This window comes from Cynoglossus semilaevis, chromosome 9 (genome assembly GCF_000523025.1).
Source record: "Cynoglossus semilaevis isolate Cse_v1.0 chromosome 9, Cse_v1.0, whole genome shotgun sequence".
Classification (NCBI taxonomy): domain Eukaryota; kingdom Metazoa; phylum Chordata; class Actinopteri; order Pleuronectiformes; family Cynoglossidae; genus Cynoglossus; species Cynoglossus semilaevis.
This window is the reverse complement of record NC_024315.1, coordinates 14141802-14169167: the sequence shown is the minus strand read 5'-3', so window position 1 is coordinate 14169167 and position 27366 is coordinate 14141802. Positions and strand designations below refer to the sequence as shown.

Here is a 27366-nt window from a genome sequence, read left to right as displayed (position 1 = left end):
ATGACTGTCAGTACCATTGATCAACACCGTAATTTGGTAGTTTTTTTTTAATCATTTTCAGTTATGTTTTAGTTAGCTTTAAACGTTGAAATGTTTAGACCAGAGAACTCCGATTAATACTCTCTACACTGTCTTCTGTCCCCCTGCCACAGACTCCCTTGGTGGACCCTTCCCGTCCACTTCACACCGATGCCACCACAAACCCAAGAGGTGCCTGCCCATTCAATGTGGCAGCCTGAGTGGTTCAATTCCCATCAATCCGCTCCTCTTCCATCCAAATGCCAAGGGTTCCCAGATCATCATGGACGTGGCCCAGAAGAACGTGAAGAGGCAGGCCAGCTTCTGCAACGCCATCACCTTCAGCAACCGGCCCATAGCTCTGTACGAGCAGGTTCGACTTAAGGTCAGAGAGACCAGTGAAAGTGAAGATTGGTTTTAACAATAATGAATCCTTACACCTCTGACAAAAAACCATTCCACTGTAGGAATCATCGATGCACTGGAAAGGTTATCCAGATATCAGATATGGGTCATCGAGGAATGTTGCCCATTCCTACTAAAAACATTTTCTGACACGGTTTTGTATTTTAGCTGGTGCATGGCAGAGCTGTAAGACACTCAGCGGAGGGACAATGGTGTTACTTTAGTTTTTTTTAGTCCACGGGTTGAATTACAGCCTCACTGTCAAACCTGCTCCACACTACTTTCTAGGAATCATCTAAGAAGTCTAGGAAAACCCACAGTGGCCTCTTTATTTCCCACAGATCACTAAAAAGCAGTGCTGCTGGAGCGGGGCCCTGCGTCTGGGGTTCACTTCCAAAGATCCATCCAGGATAAACCCAGACAACCTGCCAAAGTACGCCTGCCCTGACCTGGTGTCCCAGAGTGGTTTCTGGGCCAAGGCCCTGCCTGAGGAGTTTGCCAACGAGGGAAATGTTATCGCCTTCTGGGTGGACAAGAAGGGCAGAGTCTTTTACCGCATAAATGAGTCCAGCCCCATGCTGTTCTTCAGTGGAGTACGCACCGCCGAGCCACTGTGGGCCCTCATCGATGTGTACGGTCTGACACGAGGGGTGCAGCTGTTAGGTAAGACGGGAAGTGAAAGGACAGACATATGATTATATATATATATATATATATATATGTGTGTGTGTGTGTGTGTGTGTGTATATATGTATATATATGTATACATTGTTTTTCTGTGTACAGTAAAGTCTTCCATGAAACCAGTTTACATTCATCTGAACAGTATTTAGCTTCATGTTGACCAATCAACACAGGGTTGAGTGTCGGAGCTTTACTGTTATTTATTACCAGGGTGTAACAGGTAGCTTAGTGTAGCTAGCATAAGATAGCAAACAATAGGCATTACACACACACACACACTTGTTTGCCCTGCAGCCTCTGTACTGTCATCTCCTCTGTTGTTGTATAAATAGCCCTGAGGTCAAACGTCTCAGCGAGACCACCTCCGATTGTAACGACGCATCCTGCTGATTGACAGCGGTATCTCCGGGCGGGTTTTAACTGGATTTACGTGACGTGGTGTTAATTTTGGCCGCTGTTTTGGAAAGTTGTTCTGAGTTCAACCTTGGTTTTTGGTTTCAAAGGGAGAACTGGAGGGGGTTTTGGTTTCGTTTTGAATCAGTGGTAGTTTTGTCAGGTTTCTTTGGAGACAGCTTGTCTGAATCACCTCTGTGAGGTGGAAAAGTAAAAATATATCCAAACTCCACACTTTGATCCACATTGCCATGTTGTTGCTGCTGCAGTTTTATTGCCGCTGTAATTCTTACTGATCTGCGGTTGAATTGACTGTTGCTTCCAGGAAAAGATGACATCAGATGTATTTACTGACACAAACACACACACACACACTTGCAACATACCCATGCAAAGCTGGCCCAGCTCTAGTACTGTGCATTAGGCGAGTAGGAACAAATATAATAATCAGCATGGATTTCTAAAATGTACTAATTCCTAAAATAATTCATCATGCCTGTTTTTGGTGACCAAACTTTTGCTTCAATCCAACTCCAGTTCTTGTTGTTGCTTCACTTGTAGTGAAGCTGTCGAACCGGTCCACGGATCTGAGTTCAGCTCTCTGTGTAACACAATGTTTTTCAGGTTTTCAACTACAGACTTCAGCCCCTCCATCCCTGCAGTGACCGACTCTGTTGATGTCATCTGCTAGGATACACTATAATCCTGGCAGTGTTAGGACTGGAGTTGAAGTTATGCGCAGGATTAAGTTTTCCACACAAGCGTTTCACACTGCTTTTATGTTGATGTCTGTGTGTGTGGCCTCTTCATCATGCAAATTAGCCGGGGCCAACGGCGTAGTCTGAATTAGGCTGAAAATGTGCAGCAAACACACACACACACACACACACAAACATGCAAGTTTTTGTGTGATGTGATCACTTTGCATAGTGATAATGTATTTCCTAACCCACACTTGATTCTTGTTCTATTCCTAATCTGAACCTAAATCTAATCCTAACTTTAATCTTAATATCGGAATTTAAACAAACCTCATTACTGGAGGAAAAACCAATGATTCTTACAGTTATTGTAAAACATGCTAATATCAGGCCATCCCTAGTTTGAACAAGTATCCACATCTTTTTACATTTGACATTTCTCACATCATTACATCCAACGCCTCTCTTTATATTAAACTATCATTACAGATGAAATATGTTTAATATTCTAACGATAGAAAGAGCTTTTATGGCCTGTGATGATAAAAATATATATACATTAGGAATTGGACAACTAAAGACAAGAATTTCACATTCTCAGGCAATGATCACACACTGGACTGTGTCTGGAGACTGAAATGTGTTCCTGACCCTGAGGCTGTTCTGAGGTCAGTGCAGAAGAAGAGGAAGAAGGATGATCATGGATGACCCGGGGAGACGTTTGTGACTCCTTTGATGAGTATGAAGAGTGAAATAGAAGCCGCGTGGTGTGACAATCCTCGCTGCAGGGACACTGCACACGGTTGTGGGAGGGTTGACGTATGTTGTTCTCCACCTCTCTGAGCAACACGACAGCAATTTACACCCTCCAGACCCCGCCGTTCCATCAGAAAACAAAAGCTCAGACACCGCAGCAACCCATATTAAAAATAGTCAATCGGTCTCACCAACGATGGGCGTGACCTGCTGGTGTCACGAGGACACGCATGCATTCATACACTGAACTATAAACACACCTATCATCGATGAAGGCCTCACCTGCAGGGGGCAGGTGTTGGTTCTGTCTACACGTCCGAGGAAGCAGGTGATTGACTGTGGTTGGCCTTGAACAGGGGGAACAGAACAACAGAGGAGGAGGAGGCAGGGACTGGTTGAATAACAAGGCTTTAAGCTGCAGTAAAGAAGTAGACGTTCACGCTGGGGATATTCACGTTGACACATTCACTACACAAGACAATCACTGAGGAGTTGTGAGCAATTATCGACGCCCCGGCAGCAGAAGGGAGGTGTGGTTTCTGTTCATGAGCCTGAGGGGGCTGGAGATTGGCTGCGTCTGGCCTCGACCTGGACGAGGGATTTACCTTTGACAAAGAGGTTTGAAGGCCAAACTTTAATGACACAAACTGAATGACAAACTGCCAAATATGACTGTAAGATCAATAGGTCCTAAAGTAGGGGGCAGGGCCCCTCCATGGAGCATGGAGCTAATGCAAGAGGCAAAGTAAATGTAACAGGGCCCCTACATGGAGCAGCTAATGCAAGAGGCAAAGTAAATGTAATATTTTCTTGCACTGATTTGTTAGTTACTCTGTTCAGTGAGAATAGAAGTAAGACCATCTTGTGTAGAAGAAGTTTGTGAATCACTGCAGAAGTGACATATTTGCAGATTTATGGGATTAACTTAATATGACTTGGCTTAATTTGAGGGGTGTGTTCAGGTGTTCCTGTGGTTCAGAAACAAAACCACAAGATCCATTGACTATGGACAGTTGACACACAGCTAATGGGTACATCACTGCCTCCCTCAGGGCAGGAGTGTAAGTCAGAATAGATGTTTTGGAGATTGTGGGTTCTGAGGTTCTATCGCTGATATTTGTTTGAATTTGTGTCTTTTTGTTAGCTTTCTGTAAACGCACTTCTCCTGGGCTTGTAAATCACATACATCACGTTTATACCTCTAAACTACCCACATTTTTAGCCTTCTTATCTTCTTTGATACTACCAAAAAAAATCTTCTTTGTTGTCCTCATAACTTCCCACCTCCTCTGCCTACTGCAGCTACCATCCTCTCCACCCACCTACCTGCCTACATATTTCTTTTTTTAAAAACAGTTTAAATGTGGATTTTGCAGCATTTCTCTGTGGTTTTCATTCCTACTTCTCCTGTCTATCGTTAGTGTTTCGGTTTGTAGCTAAAACGCTGCTGAGACCCAAGTACTGTCTCTGAGTGAGTCACCGTGGGCCGCTGCTGGTACGATGAAGTCAACATTTTATGCTTTTTCCGCTTAGGTAATGTAGAGTGAAAGACAAGCAGAAACACAGAGATCAACTGTTGCCCTGCATTAAAATTACAGAGCCTGTGAAAAGAGCAGAGCAGGAGTGAGCAACAACCGGGGGTGGCCAGATTTTGGACACAACCAGCACTTAGATTTTTTTTTTTACTTGACCATCGCCTTGTTCTCCTGCACGTACAAACCCTTTTATATAAAACAAATCAGGAAAAAAGAAAAACACTGACCAGTGTTCACACACAAAAAGGGCAAATAAAAAGGCCAAGTACGGGGTGATAGAACTGGTGCGTGGTGAAACCTACTGGGAATGCTGAGCAAAGTTGACTGGTAAGAGGAGAGCAGGTAGGCAAACAGCCAACACTTACATGCTAACAGATAGGCCCTGTTTACATGTGCGATACGGTAGGTGCTAAGGCCGATGCTAACAGAAAGGCCCTGTTTACATGTGCGATACGGTACAACTACAGAGCCGCCGGTTTGAACTCAGAATAGCGCTGAATACGACTCCTGCCTCTGTAGTACATATGCCTGGCCTGTATGTGGTGCTGTGTCAACCACGCTCTGACATACTGTCACTGGAAAACTGGAAAAGAAGACGCACAGCATACGTACGAAGCTTGCAAATTGTAAACAAACATCAAACTGAGTTTTCAAACCAGACTAAACTAAATCCTCTGCACCCACGTCGTAACCAAATAAATCCAATGTCACATCTGTAACTTGTGCTCTGTACAAAAACAGTTAAAAAATAACAGTGACTATAATGACTCCTCCTTGGTATTTGACGGTGTTTTTTTCCCACTGTTGTCAAGGAAAGTGAAACTGCAGTTGATCCGAGGATGTCAGGAGAGGGGGCGGGCTCTGACATATACTGAGAACAGATTACGTTGCTCAGTTTTGCACTAACGTACATATTTGATCAACCACCCACCTATGTTTTTTATATGAATTGATATGAATGAATGATTTCCACTGTTACAGTTCCACTTAAATGTCAGAAATGATTCATGAGCTTCGTGATCCAGCACAGACGGACGTGTTCCTATATTTGTTGTAAAAAATGATCGTTTGACGGTTGCTAATCCTCGTCTGACAACGGTGTTTGACTTGGCAGAACACCGTCTTTTCAGTTAATGGCAGCACTTATGAATCCTGGTGCCTTTTTCAGACACTCCAACAAAAATACACGGAGCAGAAGATATTGTGCAAATGGGACTTTTCTGCACTTGTACAGTGTTGTGGGATCTGTGCTGTAAAGTGCTCCGGATGTCAAGGCCGACAAATGTAGCAACGTTATGTTTCTTGGCTTTGGAGTTTCCTTTACTTCATTTGTGATGGCTGATGGGAAAAGAGCTGCGAATGCTGAAACAAACCAAATGAGTCTGATTTGGCGAGGATTTGATTTTCTAAATCAGCATGTAGTTTCTGCCCGTTGACAGAATATTCTGGTAGGCTTTTTACCTCTTTGAAGAGATTGATATCAGCGTAGTCCTTCCACCTCAGAGTGCAAAAGCAGTCGAAACTGAACAGATAATTCCAACAGTGGGGAAAACCAGAGGGAGGTCTGGAAGATTAATGTGGAGTTTCCTGTTTTTCCCTAGCTCCTTGTGAGTGTTTCCTCTGGTCAGAAGTGACTTTATTTGAAGTAGGGTGTGTCGTGAAGATGCACTGAAAAGTGAAACCATGGAACAGACTTTCACAGCTCTCTGGAAATATCGATCAAATCATGAAATCTGAATGTTTACAGTCACAACTCACTTTCTTTTGTCAGATTTGACTCACGAGTCCAGTCAGAGTTTCTTCGAGCTGAATCTGGACGGAAGTCACTGCAAATAAACGTTTCCTCCACTCAATGAAAAGAGAATTTGTTCTAGAGATGGAGGAGATAACCCCAGGGTTCACCTCCTGGGCAAGTTCAAATCCCAGTTAGGGCGGTTGGTACCTTCCAGTGGACTCACCACCCACAGGAAGGTTCAGGTTCAGGGTTGGTACGGTGCAGTGTGATTTGGGTGGTGGTCATGGAAACTGCTGCCCCCACGACCCGGTAACGGTGGATGAAAGTGGATGGATGGATGGATGGAGGAGATTCTGATGGAGTCCAAACCTTGACCTAATGGGACTACTGTCCTGTCAGTTGTTGTAGATTGAAGTATCCAGTACGTGCTGAGGAGGTCAGGTCATAAATGATTAACTTTTATTTGAGCAGAATAAATAAAGAGTGCCCACTACAGTCAGAACCGGAGAATGCAGGTTATTATTGCGGAGGTGCTGGCCTGCTGCCCGCAGGAGGACAGGTTCTGACACATGCCGAATTCTGCTGATGACCTCAGGGACGGGGCTTTTGTGTCTTAGCAGGCGCTCTGCTTGCTTCTTTTGTTATGGCCATGTGTCGCCATGGGAGCCTGCTGCTCTTTCCAAATGCCCTGTGTTCAAAGCAGCCCAACCCCGTCAGGACCTGGACCGGCGCCAGGAGAACACAGAACATCCCAAACATGTCTCACAAAGAGCCTCTGTCTGGGTCCTTCTCTCTACCGTGATCCCACCTCTGCCTCGCGCTCAGATGTTTTATGTGTCCATCTGTCACTCACTCCACCAGCACTAGGTTGGTTTTTCTATCTCTGGGGTCTTCATTGAGTTGTGGGTCACGTCTTTCCTCTTCAAAGATCCTGTGTTAGCCTCCTAACTCCCGCATTTATCCGTTTCTCTCGTTTTTTCCCCCCCTCCTGAGCTGATCCCAGTTGACCAGATCTCTTCACCTCCTGTAAGTCCTGTCCTCTTATGTCCATTTACTCTCTCGTTCTCTCTCTCTCTCTGTCTCTCTCTACCATTCAGAATCCCATATGAGCTGCCTTTTCCTCTTATTGCTTATGGCTTTCTCCTCACCTTTGCTGACATCAGATGGAAATCTCCAGAGTGAATGGATAAAGATAAGCCCTGTGAGAGAGGACGTGACTCTCAGAGAGAGACAGAGACACACACAGAGAGCGAGAGAGAGAGGTATATGTGTGGAGGAAGGTGGGCGGAGGTAAATCCTTCATCCACCTCTTACCTCCTCACCTCTTTTCTCCGACTTGACGGAACATGCCATGGACTCAAACCCCTGGTATGTTACATTAGCATAAAGTCAGATAAATAGGATTCAACACACAGTGACCAATCAGGACACCAGCGGACATGAAGCATAAGGAAGGCACTGAGAGGGAAGGTTCCGGAAGCACCTGGAACCTCCTTAACAAACCCGTTGACAATAATTAACTAAAACTTGTATAAAAGTCCTCCAACACTTGGCTGGTACGTAAGACAGGTACCATCACACCGTCTCTCGTCCATCTCAAACAAAAGACTGACGACAACCCTAACCTTTGACCTCAACATACTGTTATACCAGGTCTTAACCCCTAACCCACCTTAGAAAGCCACGAACACAAGTAGGAGCAGAAAAAGTTTAAAAAAAAAAAACGCCTCTGTCTCGTAGAAGAAAATCTAACAGATTTGTCCTTTGTCCTTTTTTTTTTAAAGAGAGCAACCAGACTAAAGGACTTTATTAACTAAAAACGCAGGTGCAGCACAATTAGCAGGCAGCAGCTGGTGAGACACAGACACACACACACACACACACACACACACACACACAGCTTTTTCATTTGCATGCTGGATATTCAACAGTCCTTTCATTGGTCTCTGTGTCCTCTAACAGCAGGATTAGAGTCACACACAGAGCAGTGTTCCTGCTCCTCTGTTCTCAGCCGTCTTTGATGAAACAAACAAGTACTTACATTTTTTTAAAAAGTGGCCGAAGTAGATGCTACTTTTAACAATACTTCAGCAAACACACAGTCTCAAACAACATTTGTCGGCGGTGGTCGGTAATTCACACGCCTCATGGATTCTCAACGAGTGTGGTGCTGAAAGCCCGGCATAACAATGGGTTTGTGGCTGAGCAGTTAGCATTCCTGTTCCCCACAGCTCGTCCCCGAGAAGAAGAGTTTCCTAATCGCAGTCCAATAAAGTTTGGAGATTTACCAACATGGAGTGAATAGTTAAGACGTCTCCAAAGGGTTGTGAGTGGATTCTTCTCAACAACAAGGCTGAGAATTCCACGAAGTGTCCGTCATGTCGTGCATGAGCAACAACTTTCACCAGAATCATGGCTGCAGGCCACAGACAGTTTCTAAGAAGCTGAGAGGGAGGGAAAAGCAAGGTGTAGAAGTAAGGCACTCTCTATCTCAGCAGCTTCACTGCCCTGAAGAGCATGGTTGGACAGTTGAGTACAGCTTCCCTGGTCTGTGGAGCTGTACACCTCCAACACAAGTGAGGAAATATTTCGCTTAAAACCTTAAACAAGGACTTAAACAAGGCCAGAATCTCAAATCATGGTTCAATTCCGTTCTGTTTTAGTAATAAATAAATAGAACTGAAATGATCCCACTCTGGGGAGGCTGTTGTGTAAACAGCAGATCTGTTGCAATAGGCTGTACAACAGTACATGGTTGAGACTGACAGTTACTGACAGTTAAATGAAGTCAAACATTTACAAAACTGTTCTTCCAAGTCCCTCACTTCATTTCTTCCTCTTGGGTTTTCAATCAAAGCCCTGTGTGCCATTCATGTATTCTCTATGGACTTTGGTGAAGAAGCCAGATCAGTGTATGAGTCTGATGTAGACTGGGTTAATGTTCAGGGACTGGGCGTCAAGGTGTGGCTACTAACAGGAAAAAATAAAACAGATAATGGAAGATAAAACCACTTTGGGCATTTCCCTTCATCGTGGGGTCTTAACAGTGGTAGCAAGTCTCGTGATTTGGCAGAGCATTTACTGTATATCTCATGTCCTTCCTGCCACTGAACTGAATGTCACTGTTTGTTTGACAATGTGAAAATCACCTACGTAAAAATAGAAATTAAACGACTGTAAACGTAGTCTCCACTCCAATAAAATGTCCACTTAAAATTCTGTTCAAAACCAAGTGTCAAAAGGCCTGAAAATCCAATATATCCAACTTATTATTGTCTCAACTACCTATGGCCCTTTAAAAGCCCGAGACCCGGTGGTTGAGATTAGGTTTTTTAATGTCATGCAGAAACATGTGAGTGACTAAAATGAGTTTTTCTTTGCTTCTGTTATGTTATTTAAACTGTTAAACAGCTTTTAATGAACTTTTTCGTAGGTTTAACATGACACACTGTGCCAGTTCCTATTAGAAGAGAAGAGCAGTAATCTGCACGGGTGAGGGTTCTGGGTGCAGCCTGAGAGAGATCATGATGAGGACGTGATGGCAGAGATGAAGTGGCAGGATAATCATTTCCTGCAGCCTCAGGGACTCTCACTTTAACTACTGCACACTTTTGAGCCGCGAGGTGTTAAACGGTTGATTAGCATTCGGCACGAGCTGCCTCCTGCACCATAGGCTCCGTCCTCTCCGCTTAACGCCTCTCTGTTAAATCTCTTTGGTTCTGGGTTCTGTTGGACATTGAACACAAAACCTCATGTTCTGGGCTGGCAGCTGAGACGCACTGACAGCTGCCATCACTGTGTGAGCAGAGACGTTGTCCGACTTTGTGTGATGGTTCATCACTCGGCATACCCTCTGAGAGGAGGAAAACACTGAGACTCGGACTCGGACTCGGAGTGTTTCTGAATCTTGGGGTTGTGAACCCACATGGGGTCGCCTGAATTGTCTAACAATTGATGGATAGACAGAAAAAGCTAATCTTATTCTTTTTAAAATTATAATTAAAATCAGCACACACGATCTTAGACGGGTGTATTCTTTCACTTTCATGAATATTAATCCAGCATGTAAAAACTAAAATGTAGCTCATGTGATGTCAGAATGAGGTCACAAGCCAAAAACGGTTGGAAATAAGTGGTTCAAGGTGTCATCATCTGCCCTGAGTGTCAGGATCTGACAGGATATGGATATGCTCCTACTGCACAGCAAATCGACAGTTATTAAACTCACCCAGTGGAGTCGTGGTCACATGATCATTTGTAAGTGGCCTGTGCTTTCCTGCAGCCGTAGTGGAAATAAATGGCTGTCCTTTTGACCTCAGGACACAGGATCAGTGAAGTCCCGACCTGACAACAGAAAAAGAGACAAAAACAACTATTAAAGAAAAAATGAATTTGAGCAAAGCCTGTATTACTTGCTGAAAATTCTAAACTGCCATTTGAATATGTGATTTGCATAGTAGAACAGAAATAGAATCACTAGTTTGATCCCAGCTGGTAACTGCTGGTCTTCCCGGTCCAAACACATGCAGATTGGAGATTAAGTTTACTGTGTGGTTGACTCTTAACTGACCGCAGGTGTGAATTGCCGTTTGTCTCTACATGTGCCTCTGTAAATCAGCCACGGATGAATTACATTTTGTTTCATCCTGTTGTTTTGTGGTAACCCACATCAATACCACTTGTAACGAGTGAACGTAGTGTACAACTGCAGATTTTTGTTTCTCAAACTCCAATCTTCCAACACTGAGTTGTGTTCTGTCCATTCTGCAGGCTTGGTCATGTCCTTTGTTCTGAGTCAGTGTCAGTGGTGAGTCTGCTGAGCGTCATGAGAGGCTGCAGCCTGCCCCACATCCCTGGTAATTGAAGCTAAGAGCTTTATCTGGAGTCAGGCTCTCAGGTCGTGGTCTGATTGGGGGGGGAGGGGGGTCTAGCGGGGGGCAGGATGTGAACAGCTCTCTAGAGACAGTCAGTGGCGACTGGTCGCTGTCTTTCATCCCCCTCTTCACCCCACCCCTCCGCCACAGCCTCCTGCACCTCTCCATCTGAGTTAATGAAGAAGTCTTTTACTCGCTCTATGACCTCCTGGTGGGAGGAGCCATGAGGTCACAGTTATTTGCCTCCATTGTTTCCTCTGTCACTGAAATCTGTAAATACATCAGATAAAAACAAGAACTAACCCACGGAGGAATAGAAATCTTTCTCTCTCTCCCTGTACCTCCGTCTCTGACACCACCAGGCTAATTTTACTCCTCCCACCAGACGGACGTGGGTTGGGGGAGCTCACACGTTCAGAAGTGTTATTTTGAGCAGCCATGTTAAGAAGTAGGATGAGGCTAAAAGCGACCTGAAGGCAGCTTATCTAGGATCAGAGGTTGGCTCTCTGGACTTGCAGCGACCAGTGTATTCGTGTGCCTGTGAACTGTGGTCAGCGACTCTGTAGAGAAATACTCTGCACCAAACTAGAATTTCTACACTACACTTTGTGCTGCACAGCACTGCACAAAAAATAAATGGAAAAAACTGGGGTGTTACAGGTGTTCAGTGCTGGCTTTGGACTGGCATCACATGCAGCCGAACCATTCAGAGCATTTTGGGCAGGGCTAACATTGCTGCAGCTCTCACATGAACAGAAACATGAAAGAAACATAAATATTTTATTAAGAGTTATTTGTAACTCCTGTCCTGTTTTCGTCACTGTGCTAAAGAGTCTGAAGTATTACTTCAGTACAGTATACAACTGTTATTTGAACTGCAGGCACTTCACTTTCTACCGTTGTCATTCTGTCAACACAACAGTTATTTTTTTTCTCAACAGGTAGTAATGACAACCTGACACTGAGTACAGTGATGGTAAAATTGCATGTTTGAGTAGCTTCATATTCAACTGTATCTCCTTCTTATTGCAGGAAGTGAGATTGTTCCCCCCGATTGTCTGCGCCCACGCTCCTTCACCACTGTACGCTCCGCCTCTCTGCGGCGCGAAGCAGACGACTCTCGTCTGTCTGTCAGCCTGTGTGACCTCAACCTGCAGCAGGAGGAGTTAGGCAACGCCCACAATCACTCCCACCGTCACACCCTGCACCTGTCCTCCACAGCCTCCTCCTCGTCCACCTGCCCCATCCCACAGAACTCCCTGAACTCCCAGCAGTCCTCTCTCCTGCCGTCGGCCCTGGAAAGTGACCTCCACTTCCACCAGCTCCGTGGTGCTCACATCAAGACCCTGGATGAGCAGACAGTTGCTCGCTCAGAGCACGCCCGAGAAGAGCGCACGCTGGTCTTCACCAATCGTCCCCTACGCATCGGAGAGACCGTCTTCATCAAAGTTACCAAATCCAGCCCGGCGCGCTCAGGTTCCCTGTCTTACGGTGTGACGTCCTGTGACCCGGCCATACTGCGCCCAAGTGACCTGCCATACAATCCTGAGGCTCTGGTGGACAGGAAGGAGTTCTGGGCGGTGTGTCGGGTGCCCACTCCTCTTCAAAGCAGTGACATTCTAGGTTTCTTGGTCAACCAAGAGGGGGAGGTCATCCTCAGCCACAATGGCACCAATGTGGGCATGCAGGTGTGCGTGGACAACTCCCGCCCCCTCTGGATGTTCTTCGGTCTTCATGGAGCCGTGTCTCAGCTGAGGATTTTAGGTGAGTTGATCAAATTATTTCTGAATCTCATGTCCCTTGGTCTAAGTCTCATCTGAAATAAAGGATGCATTGCAGAGATAAAGGGATAAGAAGCCCACCAGATGTTCTGAGAGGAGTTCTGAGTCACTCAGAGAGGTGTGGGATTCTCAACATCACTAGGATAGTGTTTCAGCTGATGCAGAAAAAAAGTTAAAAAATAAAGGCAATTGACCTTTTTTAAACAGAATAACATGCAGTCAGGAATGAAGGATTGAACCCAAATCCTGGCCTAGTGATTTGACATGTGATAGTAGGTGGCCTGTTTGAATCTCAGCTCTAACAGGGCTGTACTGAGTCAGTGAGTCAAAGTGAGTCAGTAGCAGATGTACAGATACAGAAAAAAAAAGACACAGCAGTAGAGCCAGAAGTAGATGCTACAGCATGTCACGACAGGGAACACAAACAACAGGAAATGCACAATCAGATGTGGAGCAGAGCTTCTGTGGCCGACCTGCCTGCAGCAGAGAGGACATAATGTCTCAGTTGGGGGGGCACTTAGCCTGCTAGTGGGGCACCAGAGCACCTGAGGTTTGTTTACCCTTCTCTAAATGCTAATAATGACAGAAGCAGAACAAGTGTATGTGTGAGTGTGTGTCCTGACGGGCCATTTTCTTTTTTTTTTCAACACAATGTGTGAGCTGCTACTACTGCTGCAAAAATCCTCCAACAGAAAGCAGGAGTGTGCATCTGAATATAACGCACACATAACAGAGAAAGGGAGATGTGGATACGCTTTTTCATCAAGCATCCTGATTGGCCAGTTTTGCTACATAGACGTCATATCTTCTGTCTGGGTTAAAGGTGGAGGCCAGACTATAGTGAAACCTTTGATCTGATGGTTTGACACTGTTGAATAATCATGGTACTCCTAATGTGTAAGAAGTTTTATCATTCAGCTGAAGAAGTCAACAGGTCACAACAAGATGTCTTTTCTTTACTCTGGTACTCAAACATTCAGTGTCACACTACACGGCTTATCGTCAGGGTGGTCCATGGTTGACCCCTGGAGATGTGATCAATCTCCATCCAGCAGACACCAATTTGTCAAAGTGGTGATCAAAGCGATCTCATCAGGTTGATCGATGTTCAACAAGTCTGTTACCTCTCAACGTCACAGTTGTTTCTTGCATAGTTGGTCTTCATTGACTGTCTGTCTTCATACGCTCATCAATCGCTCAGTCGCTGTTGTTGTTGAATTACAAGAGAGGCTGAGATTGAAGATATGAAAACCCAACAACCAAAACTCTGTCATGAACCCACCGCCATCCATCCTATTTTTACCACAGATTCGAACTCTCGACACTAAAGTTTTTTAGAAGAAATTTCTGACAACGGCCGTTTCCATAAATGTTCCTTCAAGTGGGAAGATAAATGCACTTGTACAAACAAGACCGCCAAAACATAGATTTGAATTATAAAAAATACATTTTTAAGAGTAAAAGAATGCATGTGTCCATGGGTAAAGGTTTTGTGACAGACCACTTAAGAGGCCCAGCAGTCAAAACAGCTGCAGCGCTTTTAAGGTGTCACAAGTGTTTGTCTGTTGAGGAGGAGGAATCTAAAAATACATCCTGCTTTCATCAGTGACAGCAGCGGGAAAAGGAAGCAGTGGTTGGACGAGGTTAGGAGGGGAAACCTCCGATGAGAGCAGGCACGCAAGAGGAAGGATTCAAAGAAGTTTAACTTTATGCATGCATTTCTTTCATTGAAATCCCTTACTTTAACATGTGCAGAACAGAATATTGCTGTCAGACAGTTTGACCCACTTGGACCTGGGTTATACTAGATGCTCATGCTCCAATTATCTAAAAGACAGGAGTCACACCCGACTTTAGAAGCGTTCTTATCCAATCAGTCCTCATCCTAAACCAGATCGTGGTACATGTGGCTTGACTATCTATAAGAGTTAGGGTTGAGAAATGGTTAAAAGTAATGTAAAAATACAGGTTAAACCTTGGTTTCCTCAATGTCAAAGTTTTACTGGAAAAACCAGTCAAAGAGAAACACGTCCGACGTGTAACTACTAAAACATCTTTCCTCCTGCACTGGGACAATGACAGGAGTCTAGGTAAGGAGCCGAGCGGAGCTCCCGTTTCACCTCCACAGTGTTTGTAGACATACAGAGTCATTGACCTGGACCAGAGAGTCTTGGCAGCAGAACAACACAGGGATACGAGAACAATAAGAGCAGGTCTTCCTACCGGACACATCTTGGAGGTTTCCATTAATGTGGAATCATCTTTACTTTGCAGCTGCTTCCATCTAGACGCACGTCTTTATCGCACGAGTGCAGGAACTTCTGTTTTTCTTGATGCTCAGTTTGATCTCTGACCTTGTACACTGAATCACACGTTCTAAACTAACCAGGATGAGCAGTCATCCAAGAAGTTTTTTTTATTTTATTTTTTTAAACTTTACAGGTTAATAATCCAGGCCTGCCACAGGTTATTGATACAAAAGTCAATTTTTTGTTTTGGCTTTAAATCCTGAAATGTTCAACCGATGACTGATGAAAACTGCCTGTGACCCTTTGTGGTTTTGTTTGTTGGTAATCAGTGGTGATTCGTGATTGGCTGTGTTCAAAGCTATCTTCTAATATCTTGGCATGAATACAGCAACATCCAGTCAAAATAAACCACCAGTCTGTCGATGGTGGGGAAATATCCAGCCAACAGCCTCGGCTCAAACAGACAAGTCCTCTTTAATGCCCTGTTGGTAGTTTTGAAATTCAAGTCTGTTCAGGTGGGTTGTTATTGTTTTGATCACAGGGATCTAGGTATTTACTCTGCTGACACCACACTGATGTGATGTGTGTAGTAACAACACTCCATGTACACCAACAGACCGAAGTCCTCGAGTTGAGACAAGTCACAGTGGTTCCCTCCAAGATCCATCTGTTCTGTCTTTACCTGCCACACAACCCATTCAGTTAAGTTGGGTTTGAATAAAAAAGGAGTCTTAGAGAGAGATAAAGAGACAGAGAGACAGAGAGACAGAGAGACAGAGAGACAGAGAGACAGAGGGAGAGGGAGAGAGAGAGAGGGGGAGAGAGAGAGGTAGACAGTAGGAGAATCAAATCAGAGCGAGAGAGAGAGCGAGAGACCTTGTAGTCCAGGGTGTAGAAATAGGACACCGATCATGTGACCCACTTCACATGTATTATAGACTCCATTAAAGTGTCAGAACGCTCAACATCAAGTGAAGCATTTCAGCCGCCCACATCCTCAACTCTGAGGCAGCAAAAATCTTCATCCTCTCCTCTTCCCTATTTCCTCTCTTTCTTCTCCTAATTTTCCTTTCTTTCCCCCGTCAATTTATTTTCCCCTTCTTGTTTGTCCTCTCTTTTTTCTGTCATCCTCCTCTCTTACCTCTCCTCTCACCTACCTTCTTGTCATTTTCCGTTCATGCTCACAGATAACTGACCTGTTCAAACAAACGGTGTCTTGTTATTTATCCACGCTGCCGTCATAAATAAATAATTTTTTACATCAGGATGATGATGAACACGCCTGTGGGGCTTGACTAAGACTTGGAACAGAAGCTGCAGAACTATGAGATGTTAAGTAAGATGCAGTGACCTCCGTGAAGCAATGTGTTCGTCTGTGTGTTTATCCTTCCTCTATCCTGTGGACTGGGACAGATGGATTCTGTCATGTACAGTGTCACTTTTTTTTTGCTGCAACAACTGCGACCCTCGTGATACGATCGACCTGATACACGGGTTAGCAACGGTAAACGAGTAGCGACCGTCATATCTGATTATTTTCTGGCGCTTGATGCCTCGTGCCACTCCCCTGACAAATGCCACCCTGAGCAGCTGCAGATCCGAATCTGCCTATGCTTTCAAAACGGACAGTCGGGGTTAGTAACTGACACTAACTAAGACACATGTTACGTACAACAAATCCTCTGCATCTAAATGGACACTAAGGAAAATGTCCGCCGCCTCTGTCTTCCTATCTGTAAGGTTGACTTTGAGCCACGACCAAACTCTATGACTCACACAAACCCTCGGGGCGTCAGGGTGATCCTCTCACACATAAACATACTCTTGCACTTTTGCCCTCCTTCGTCTCCCTCATCCCAGGCCCCACCCATCTCTCTGGTCACATACCCCACATAGCTGCCATGGTTTAAGGGAGGAGTCTCCCTCATAGTCATTCTAAAGATGGATGGATGGATATCTGGGTGGTTGGACGAACATGGAGAAGAGCAGATAGTAGTAAAGGCCGAGCCGGCAGAGCTGCAGCGTAGGCTCTTACAGCTGTTTGCATGGGTCAGATTAATCTGGTGGTGAATGAGGTGTGGGGGAGTGGGGGGGTCAGGGATGGGCACCAGAGATCCTACTCCAGCTGCCCAGGGTGGGAGGGGCCTGAGCACCAAGGGGATTAGCAGAGACGGACACACAGACAGTATCTGAAAAAGCAGAATTCGACACTTCATTATAACCTAAGGTAGAACCTCCAGTCACGGCACATCAGCACTTCATTTGTAACTGCTGTTAAATAGTTCCTCTCTTTATACAGTACATGTTCATTCTAATGAACCATCACAACATAATAAACATGTATACATTTATTAAGAAAGTCTTGTTCCCTCATTCTCATGAGAAACACGGCTCGGTTTACATTCGCCGGTGGTACACCATTAAAAAAAAAATCCCCTTATTATGGATCACAAGCATGAGTATTTTGTTGCCATTGCTTATCAGACCATTGGAGAAGACAACTCAACAGCACACTTTCTGTATGGTTGCAAACAGAAGCGTATGAAGTTAGCTGTGGCTAACATCATGTAGTAGCAATAGTTTTCTGACCAAAAGGTTCCACTTTCCTAAATCATCATTTCATGACAAAAATTCAAGTTGATTTTTTTTTTCAGTACCGCTAGGAACCAAATCATCACATCGTCGGAAGTCGGGGACCCCTGCCACTCTTCCATTTCTAGGTGGCAATAATACATCACATTACTGCCAACCAGTATGGCAACACATTTTTGTTTACTTAATTTTCCACATAGAAATGTTCCAATCAGGAAACAAGAAAAAAAAAAATGTCAGCATCAACGTTAGCATCAAGGCAGCATATACTTCCTGTGACCACTAATTTATGAATTTATTTATTAGAAAAGTCCTTTCTACTTGATCTTAACTTCCTGTTTAAGTTTACTCCCTCGTCCTGCAGCATCTTGCTTTCCTTCGCCACACATAAAAAGAACATAAACAACACTTTATTTAGAGCTGACATGGAGTCAGGAATATATTTCAATGTCAGCCTGACAGGGAGCTGACAGGGAGTCAGGAATATATTTCAATGTCAGCACACAGACGATAAATTGTGTCGGCGTTGTATAGAACAAGTGATGTGTCACTGTCATGTGTGCCTAGCCTCATGGCCAGTGTGTGTGTCTGTGTGTGTGTGTGTACTCATACTTGTGGCTGCTGTTGTTTCTATACATAGACAGTGGGTTTACCATCTCTCACGCATACTGTCTGAATAAGAAGAATGGGGGCTCTCCCCACTAAAACCCTAATCTGTCAATAAAACTGCCCCAAGTGACCTGTTACATCATGCCATACATACATGTAAACCCTTGGAGGTGCTGACAATATAAAGGTGCTGACAATATAAATGGAAAAAAAATGTTTGAAAGGAATAACAATTCCTCTGCAAAAATGTTAACATACATATAGTAACATATACCTACAATTAAGTCCAACCAACCAGTGAGTCCAACCAATGAGTCCACTAGAAGGTTTTTAATTCCCATCTTCTACAACAGTTTATCATGTTATTGTAGCTTTATTATGATCAAACTTCCTTTTCTTCTTTTGCACCAAACAGGCTCCACCCACCAGGCAGATATTCGAGCCACATCCAACCCCAGCTCGCCCTCTTCCTCTCCACACATCACCAGTGTCCTGGACAGTGGCAGCTCTGACCCTGTCCTGAATGGAGGCCTGTGCTCTGCTGCCTACTGCAGTTCAGCAGAGGGTAAGTACACTCAGAGAGGGGCAGAGAATCAATCTCCCTACGGGGGGTCAGTGGAGAGGTCGTTAAAAAACTGGAGAGCATATGTTGTCATGCTGCAGTTAGAAACAATGACCACTGCTTCACAGAACGGCAGCTGGAGGCAGAAGAATGCAGAGCACGGGCAGTGACATCACATTGTTATGTAAATGTGTCCGTCGTTTTTAAGATGGATGTCGGAAGCTAACATGCTTCTCAAACCTGGTAATGGACCCGTCACACCTGGTGCTGAACATACACATTGGGCCCTAACCAGTCACTCATGAGAGGATTGAGTGTTGTGTTTCACACCTGGTATTAGAACGTGTCCTGTAGGTGTCTCCAGTGACCACGTGTGATTATTATGTCTGTTGTCTGACCACAGAAAGGAGCTGTGAAATTTAAACCTCATTTCCAAGAGCCAGGCCTGATTCTTTACATGGTCACAGCTCAGGATCGTTCAGGATCGTTGTTTATCTACTCTCACTCACTCTCTTCATGTCTTTCTTTCTACCCCATTTTTCTCTTTCATCCTTGGCAGAAGGATTTGTCTCCAAAATTTGTTGAAGGACTTAAGAACATACATCATTTAAATAACTTAATGTTCCTTCAGCAAAACTGCAGATGGGGTTCTGACTTTAAACATTATTATGGTTCCATCACTTAAACGGTATGTCTTTTTTATACTCTGACTCTTCTTGTGTCCCAGGTACTACCCCCAACTCACCCGTCAGCATCCCCAAGTCGCCGACGTTCCCATCAGGCCGTGGACCTTGGTCCGACGAGTGCTCCATCTGCTATGAGAACACGGTGGACACCGTCATCTACTCCTGCGGGCACATGTGTCTGTGCTACACCTGCGGCGTCAAGCTCAAGAAGATGTCCAACTCATGCTGTCCCATCTGCAGAAGACAGATCAAAGACATTATCAAAACGTACCGCAGCACGTAAGACCAGGCTGAACCAGAGCCAAACACCAGAGTCAGGGACACAGACACCAAAGTTCGCTCAGTATGAACTCTGGTTCTGTAAATTTGATATTTTCATAAATTTACTGTCGGTCGGTTTTCCCTCCTGACCTTTTCTAATGCCGGCGCCGCCTCATTGGAAGGTTCTAGGTCACATTAGAAAGTTGACGTTGCAACAAATCAGCGGCTTCAGTAGAAGGTTCTACTCAGTAATCTATTCCTGCCGAAGTGTTTTCTCTTGACTTCAGACTAGAAATACTCTGAAGGACAGAAGAAAACCCAAGTTTTTCCTAAATTCTTTCCTTAATTGAGCCATGTTTTAAAAAATTAAGAATAAAAACTGAGGTCTGGATAGTAGCTCTTTCAGCAGGTGACTGAATCGTCCTGACTGACGGAGTGACACGGAAGCACAGCCACATCAACCATCAGAACAGTGTGTCACAACTTGTGTCTGTGCACAACTGAGTGTCAGAAATGACAGGTCAGCTCGCTGTCCAGATGAAGAAATGACGAACCTCTGTGATCCTCGTGCTGGTGATTAGTGAGTCATGTGTATAGAGATGCAAGGTGGTGCCGAGTATATTCAGTAGGATCGTGACATCTGTTGTACTCATATAATCAAATGTACTTTAATGGTAGTTCTATTGCAACAGTCAGTGGTTGGTCTGTCGTCGTGCTAGCTAGCTGCTTGCTCTGCAGTGTGGTGTAGTGCACTGAAATCAGCATTGTCCTCTCACAAATGCCCCACAACAGACAGAGAGGACGGCAATGGTCACATGGTCAAACTGTCCGTACACATTTGTCTAGCAGATTAAGATATTCAAATATTGGTAAAGGCAACAGGAAGTGGGAATAAACCCACACTTCATTCTAATTCTCCTCAGGGCCGATGTATGCTTTTTTTTAAAGAAAAAAAGAAAATGTAAATACCATCCAAAACTCTGCCAAAAAGACCTGAGTCGAACTTTCCATGTCCTTAAAGAGTAGCTAATGTTAGCTCTGTTTACTCTAACAGAACTATTGAAGCTAACATTAGCTCTGGTGTCTGTAACAGGACTGTTGTAGCTAATGTTAGCTCTGGTGTCTGTACGAGGACTGATTTAGCTAATGCTAGCTCTGTTGTTTCTACCAGGACTGTTTTAGCTAACACTAGGTCTGGTGTCCGTATTAGCACTGTTGTAGCTAACGTTACCTTGTTTCTGATTAGCAGCTTGCTAAGACGACTGTACCAAACATAACTCCCAGCAGTTTTTTCCATGTGCACCTAGCACCTCTTCTACAAAGAACATGGATTGATTTAAATTTAAAACAGAGAACCTGGAACATTTTGTAAATATAGGTTCTGTTGAAACATTCTGTGCAGCTAAATCTCTTCCTGCATAAAACAAAAGAAACATCCTCTCAGTCTTTAGTGTTCGTGGGTAAAAGATAGACTGGACCAGAACATTTGATTGCCATTTCAAGCCTTTGTGCTGATGGACTGGAAAATAGGACTCAGGTCTGATGAAGCTTCGTACACTGTGAGCAGTCCTGACAAATTGACACACAAAAAAAACATAGCTCCAATCACACACCTGTAGTCCAAAGGTCACATTAACGGCAACACAGACTCCTGCCTTAACACACAGATGGTTCTCCTGGACTGTACCCGCACCCTGAAAGAGAACCAACAATGCTGTTAGTAATTTAAACTCAGAAGAGAAAAAGCACACCAATTTAAAGCTATTTTTGTAATTCAAATTCAATACATTTCCAATATTTAATTATTTAAGTGTATGAGAAATTTGTGAATAGACTTTCACCAGCAGCACAGAGCCTTTACGGGAATCCATTCAGGGGAAGGGAAATGAAAAGCTCATATTTTGAATATTAATACGAGTCCTTTCCTACGTCATCACGTCCATTATAATCGACACAGCCCAGGCCCATATCATCTGTATATAACCCATTTTAGCAGGAAGCCATAGCTAATGAGAGTCAATTTCTAAATGACATGGTCTTTCATGTTGGAGATAATCATCGGATACAAAAGCATAGACCGTTAATAGAAGAAGGATGCAGTCTTTGGGTCAATGCCACTTTTACCTGCAGGGCTGAGTTAAAAGTTGTTGTGCTATGAACCAGGTTTATGTAAGATGGCGCTTAGGTGTAGTTAAAAAACACAACCAAGGTTCTCAGTTATCCAGGTCATTTTATCTGAAGAAGTTCAGAAGAAGACATCTGGTTCTTCACTTCTGAAGTCCAGAACCATATTTCTAAACTGCTTTGGAAATCTCAGATAACTCGAGAAAAAAAAAAAATTGTGCATTGCAAGACCGATCAGGATGCTCCAGGTCTAGCAGGTGCTTTAAGAACAGACATGCACACTCTCTGCCACTTGATCCTGGAATCAGGGAGCTGCAGTTAACTGCCCTGCACCCTGCCCTGTTTGAGTGGTTTAAAATATTTATGATACTTAAAATGTATTAATTAAAAAAGGACTTGGTTTGTCAAGTTGCTCTCTCCCTGTACGACTGAATCCTCTCTCTATACGGTCTGTGGCTCAACCCTAGGCTGCTGTGGTTTTTCAGCTTCTCTCCTGCCTCCGTGAACACAGACAGTGATGCCTGACTCCATGACGCTCCACACGCCCCTCCTTTCACTTTATAGTGTAACTAGGCTACAGCTTGAAGTGCTCATTTACATTTGAATGTTCAGGATCGTTGTTTATCTACTCTCGCTCACTCTCTACAGCTTATTCGACTGTACGTAGATGATAGTGTTGTTTATCTACTCTCGCTCACTCTCTTCATGTCTTTCTTTCTACCCCATTTTTCTCTTTCATCCTTGGCAGAAGGATTTGTCTCCAAAATTTGTTGAAGGACTTAAGAACATACATCATTTAAATAACTTAATGTTCCTTCAGCAAAACTGCAGATGGGGTTCTGACTTTAAACATTATTATGGTTCCATCACTTAAACGGTATGTCTTTTTTATACTCTGACTCTTCTTGTGTCCCAGGTACTACCCCCAACTCACCCGTCAGCATCCCCAAGTCGCCGACGTTCCCATCAGGCCGTGGACCTTGGTCCGACGAGTGCTCCATCTGCTATGAGAACACGGTGGACACCGTCATCTACTCCTGCGGGCACATGTGTCTGTGCTACACCTGCGGCGTCAAGCTCAAGAAGATGTCCAACTCATGCTGTCCCATCTGCAGAAGACAGATCAAAGACATTATCAAAACGTACCGCAGCACGTAAGACCAGGCTGAACCAGAGCCAAACACCAGAGTCAGGGACACAGACACCAAAGTTCGCTCAGTATGAACTCTGGTTCTGTAAATTTGATATTTTCATAAATTTACTGTCGGTCGGTTTTCCCTCCTGACCTTTTCTAATGCCGGCGCCGCCTCATTGGAAGGTTCTAGGTCACATTAGAAAGTTGACGTTGCAACAAATCAGCGGCTTCAGTAGAAGGTTCTACTCAGTAATCTATTCCTGCCGAAGTGTTTTCTCTTGACTTCAGACTAGAAATACTCTGAAGGACAGAAGAAAACCCAAGTTTTTCCTAAATTCTTTCCTTAATTGAGCCATGTTTTAAAAAATTAAGAATAAAAACTGAGGTCTGGATAGTAGCTCTTTCAGCAGGTGACTGAATCGTCCTGACTGACGGAGTGACACGGAAGCACAGCCACATCAACCATCAGAACAGTGTGTCACAACTTGTGTCTGTGCACAACTGAGTGTCAGAAATGACAGGTCAGCTCGCTGTCCAGATGAAGAAATGACGAACCTCTGTGATCCTCGTGCTGGTGATTAGTGAGTCATGTGTATAGAGATGCAAGGTGGTGCCGAGTATATTCAGTAGGATCGTGACATCTGTTGTACTCATATAATCAAATGTACTTTAATGGTAGTTCTATTGCAACAGTCAGTGGTTGGTCTGTCGTCGTGCTAGCTAGCTGCTTGCTCTGCAGTGTGGTGTAGTGCACTGAAATCAGCATTGTCCTCTCACAAATGCCCCACAACAGACAGAGAGGACGGCAATGGTCACATGGTCAAACTGTCCGTACACATTTGTCTAGCAGATTAAGATATTCAAATATTGGTAAAGGCAACAGGAAGTGGGAATAAACCCACACTTCATTCTAATTCTCCTCAGGGCCGATGTATGCTTTTTTTTAAAGAAAAAAAGAAAATGTAAATACCATCCAAAACTCTGCCAAAAAGACCTGAGTCGAACTTTCCATGTCCTTAAAGAGTAGCTAATGTTAGCTCTGTTTACTCTAACAGAACTATTGAAGCTAACATTAGCTCTGGTGTCTGTAACAGGACTGTTGTAGCTAATGTTAGCTCTGGTGTCTGTACGAGGACTGATTTAGCTAATGCTAGCTCTGTTGTTTCTACCAGGACTGTTTTAGCTAACACTAGGTCTGGTGTCCGTATTAGCACTGTTGTAGCTAACGTTACCTTGTTTCTGATTAGCAGCTTGCTAAGACGACTGTACCAAACATAACTCCCAGCAGTTTTTTCCATGTGCACCTAGCACCTCTTCTACAAAGAACATGGATTGATTTAAATTTAAAACAGAGAACCTGGAACATTTTGTAAATATAGGTTCTGTTGAAACATTCTGTGCAGCTAAATCTCTTCCTGCATAAAACAAAAGAAACATCCTCTCAGTCTTTAGTGTTCGTGGGTAAAAGATAGACTGGACCAGAACATTTGATTGCCATTTCAAGCCTTTGTGCTGATGGACTGGAAAATAGGACTCAGGTCTGATGAAGCTTCGTACACTGTGAGCAGTCCTGACAAATTGACACACAAAAAAAACATAGCTCCAATCACACACCTGTAGTCCAAAGGTCACATTAACGGCAACACAGACTCCTGCCTTAACACACAGATGGTTCTCCTGGACTGTACCCGCACCCTGAAAGAGAACCAACAATGCTGTTAGTAATTTAAACTCAGAAGAGAAAAAGCACACCAATTTAAAGCTATTTTTGTAATTCAAATTCAATACATTTCCAATATTTAATTATTTAAGTGTATGAGAAATTTGTGAATAGACTTTCACCAGCAGCACAGAGCCTTTACGGGAATCCATTCAGGGGAAGGGAAATGAAAAGCTCATATTTTGAATATTAATACGAGTCCTTTCCTACGTCATCACGTCCATTATAATCGACACAGCCCAGGCCCATATCATCTGTATATAACCCATTTTAGCAGGAAGCCATAGCTAATGAGAGTCAATTTCTAAATGACATGGTCTTTCATGTTGGAGATAATCATCGGATACAAAAGCATAGACCGTTAATAGAAGAAGGATGCAGTCTTTGGGTCAATGCCACTTTTACCTGCAGGGCTGAGTTAAAAGTTGTTGTGCTATGAACCAGGTTTATGTAAGATGGCGCTTAGGTGTAGTTAAAAAACACAACCAAGGTTCTCAGTTATCCAGGTCATTTTATCTGAAGAAGTTCAGAAGAAGACATCTGGTTCTTCACTTCTGAAGTCCAGAACCATATTTCTAAACTGCTTTGGAAATCTCAGATAACTCGAGAAAAAAAAAAAATTGTGCATTGCAAGACCGATCAGGATGCTCCAGGTCTAGCAGGTGCTTTAAGAACAGACATGCACACTCTCTGCCACTTGATCCTGGAATCAGGGAGCTGCAGTTAACTGCCCTGCACCCTGCCCTGTTTGAGTGGTTTAAAATATTTATGATACTTAAAATGTATTAATTAAAAAAGGACTTGGTTTGTCAAGTTGCTCTCTCCCTGTACGACTGAATCCTCTCTCTATACGGTCTGTGGCTCAACCCTAGGCTGCTGTGGTTTTTCAGCTTCTCTCCTGCCTCCGTGAACACAGACAGTGATGCCTGACTCCATGACGCTCCACACGCCCCTCCTTTCACTTTATAGTGTAACTAGGCTACAGCTTGAAGTGCTCATTTACATTTGAATGTTAACTAATGTATTTAGAGAGACACATGATTCTTATCAGTGTGTGTGTGTGTGTGTGAGAGACTAAAAAAAAACAGATAAAAAAACAACTTTTCTTTGTGTCTGTAATAGGACGGTGGATAATCGTCGTTTTTCTTGTTTATCTAAAAGCAACAGGAACTTCAGTTTTACATTTTCGGGTGAGACTTTTCTCTCTTCTAGCTCCAGATTTTATCGTCTACAATCGGAACCTCATTTCTTGTAGTACAGAAGATGAACTGGTGTTTTTATTACAATCTCTGACTTTCAGGTCTTTTTCTCTTCTTTTTTTTTTGTAATTTATCTTCTCTTGTGTTTGTGTGAGTGTGTTTACAGTATTTGAGTATGTGTGTGTGCGTGCCGCCCCACCACCCTCCTCTTTATTTATGCCGTAGGCTGTGTCATGATGTAGTGTGAGAGCCATGCTTTTTGATAAATGTCACTTTATGAAGCTACTGATTGTAACCTTGTGAACTTTGACCCCCGATGACTCGGGGTTCAACTCCACCGTGTTTTTATTTTGTGCCGACACTTTGACCAAATGAAAAAAAAAAAACCTTGACAAATTGAATTCCCCTGTGTTAATAGTTCTATTTATTGTGGGCTGCCCCTCCATTGGTAAACGGACATTCACACATGATGGTGGGCGTGGTCTGATAGTCAGCGTTTGTGGATACAGTGATGCAGGGGTGTTGCCCTGCGTTCCCCATATTTAGATACTGTACACTTCAAAAACAGCCATAATGGAGAACAGCATGTATACATTTCAATAATTAGATTTAATTAATTAATGTTCAAAAACGCAAAAAAAAGTGCCGCCGTCGACAGATTTTTCAAAGCCTCAACACTAGACAGAACTAGTGTTATAGTGAAATGAGTTTGAATATCTTCATGAGGAAAAGATGAAATTGAAAAATTAAATTATTTTCTTAAATTTAGGACTTAGAGTTAGGCACCGACATGATTCAAATGTCTGCTGTGAGAAACAAACATCAGTCTGAATGAATGCAACACGTCGTACACACTTTTACTGCATCCCTTTATCAACGACCTGGAACACAGGCCACGGTTCACGCTGTTCTACTGTCAACAATCAGCTTCCTCTGACTGTAAAGGATTTTAATCACACATCTGTGACGATTTTCGACGTGGCTTTGCAAATATGCTTTTATTTTTTAATTTAAAAACAAATTCCTTCAGATGAATGTAACTGTTTCTGTCCTGTTTTATTTATTAGTCCAGTGCTGACTAACAGACTGATTCCTCCGATGCTGCTTCTTATATGTGTGCCAGCTGTCTTTTTAGCCTCCTCTGCAGCAGGCCCATCACAGACACTACATATACACTAATCCCTGTTTTCAGGATGTGCATATATGAACTCTGAGTAGATTTGTGAATCTCTGACTTATTTTGGTCCCAACACAAAACCATTCATGTGGTTCTGTTTCTTTCATTCTAAAACCATGACTTGGTTTGAAACTAGGACAAGTGTCTGGATGTGTCTCTGTGTTTGGGCC

The 27366-nt window shown here is 43.6% G+C and overlaps 1 protein-coding gene across 1 annotated transcript; it reads left to right on the top strand.

Annotated features, from left to right (window-relative positions):
• Positions 1-27366, top strand: neurl1aa (neuralized E3 ubiquitin protein ligase 1Aa). The gene is made up of 7 exons (XM_025058486.1): positions 1-10; positions 99-403; positions 765-1086; positions 12134-12865; positions 18748-18897; positions 19622-19859; positions 22823-27366. Exons 1-7 carry the CDS (start codon positions 1-3, stop codon positions 23121-23123), a joined length of 2058 nt encoding a protein of 685 aa, XP_024914254.1. The 3' UTR covers positions 23124-27366.